We start from the raw sequence: 970 nt of genomic DNA, 5'->3' as shown, positions 1-970 counted from the left end.
GTTGCTCCCAGAGCGAGGAGCAGCGCGTCCCCGTCCCCAGGCGCTGCTCGCTCACCACCACGCCCCCCCCCCTTTCTCCTTCCTCCCGCAGCACGAGGAAGACTTCGAAATGCGGAAGGAGCTCATCAGCCAGGTGATGAACCAACTGGGCCAGCAGCTCGTCAACCAGCTGCTGCACACGTGCTGCTTCTGCCTGCCGCCGTACACCCTGCCCGACGTCGCCGAGGTGCTCTGGGAGATCATGCAGATCGACCGGCCGGTGAGAGGGGACGGGGGATGTACCCCGAAAGGGCGCGGGGGGGCGGGGGCGGGCTTCACCCCGGAGCCGTCCCGGCGTGCACGTGGGCAGAGCCAAAGCCCAAAGCCTCCCCCCCCCCGGCCGGGCCAGGGACACGGGAGCCGGGTTTGGCTCCGCGTCCTGAGTTTCTCCCTTCTCTTGCTTCCTGCAGACGTTTTGTCGCTGGCTGGAGAACTCGCTGAAGGGTTTACCAAAGGAAACGACGGGAGGAGCCATCCAAGTCACACACAAACAGCTGACGGACTTCCACAAGCAGGTCACAAGGTGAGCGTGCTGGCGTGCCGGAGCGCCGGAGCGGGGCAGGGTGCGATGCCGAGAGCCAGGAGGGCGACGGGCGGCGCACGGCCGCAGCTCCGGCGTCTCCCGGGCGAGCTCATCTCTGGGACGTGGCCATTGCGCCCTGGCGTCCTGCAAGGCTCAGTCCTACCTGCTGCTTGCCGCGGGTTGTCCTCCGGCAGCCCCAAAGCGTCTCCGCGAGAGCTGAGCGTGCTGGCGGGACGTCGCCCCCAGCCCCCGCCCCCCAATCCGCCACGCTGTCTCATCCAGGGTGTTCCCAGCACAACGCAGGCTGTGGAAGGCCTTGCTTTGGAGGGCACGCGTTGCCTTTTCCGTCCCTGAACAGGTTTTTCTGCTCCTGCCCTGCGGAGCCGGCATCCCTCCCCGCCGGGACGC

The 970-nt window shown here is 67.8% G+C and overlaps 1 protein-coding gene across 1 annotated transcript in view; it reads left to right on the top strand.

Moving 5' to 3' along the window:
• The window catches only part of TNPO3 (transportin 3), a 28,858-nt gene extending 28,292 nt beyond the window's left edge, over window positions 1–566 (top strand). Inside the window, exons 23-24 of the mRNA XM_019472971.1 lie at window positions 92–259; window positions 450–566. Of these exons, the coding sequence (XP_019328516.1) occupies window positions 92–259; window positions 450–566 (285 nt within the window). The remainder of the gene's footprint in view (window positions 1–91; window positions 260–449) is intronic.
• The last annotated feature ends 404 nt before the right edge of the window (window positions 567–970 follow it).

The sequence above is a fragment of the Aptenodytes forsteri genome, unplaced genomic scaffold (genome assembly GCF_000699145.1).
Source record: "Aptenodytes forsteri isolate BGI_AS27 unplaced genomic scaffold, ASM69914v1 Scaffold310, whole genome shotgun sequence".
Lineage (NCBI taxonomy): Eukaryota > Metazoa > Chordata > Aves > Sphenisciformes > Spheniscidae > Aptenodytes > Aptenodytes forsteri.
The sequence above is the reverse complement of the archived record's forward strand: the minus strand, read 5'-3'. Positions and strand labels throughout refer to the sequence as shown.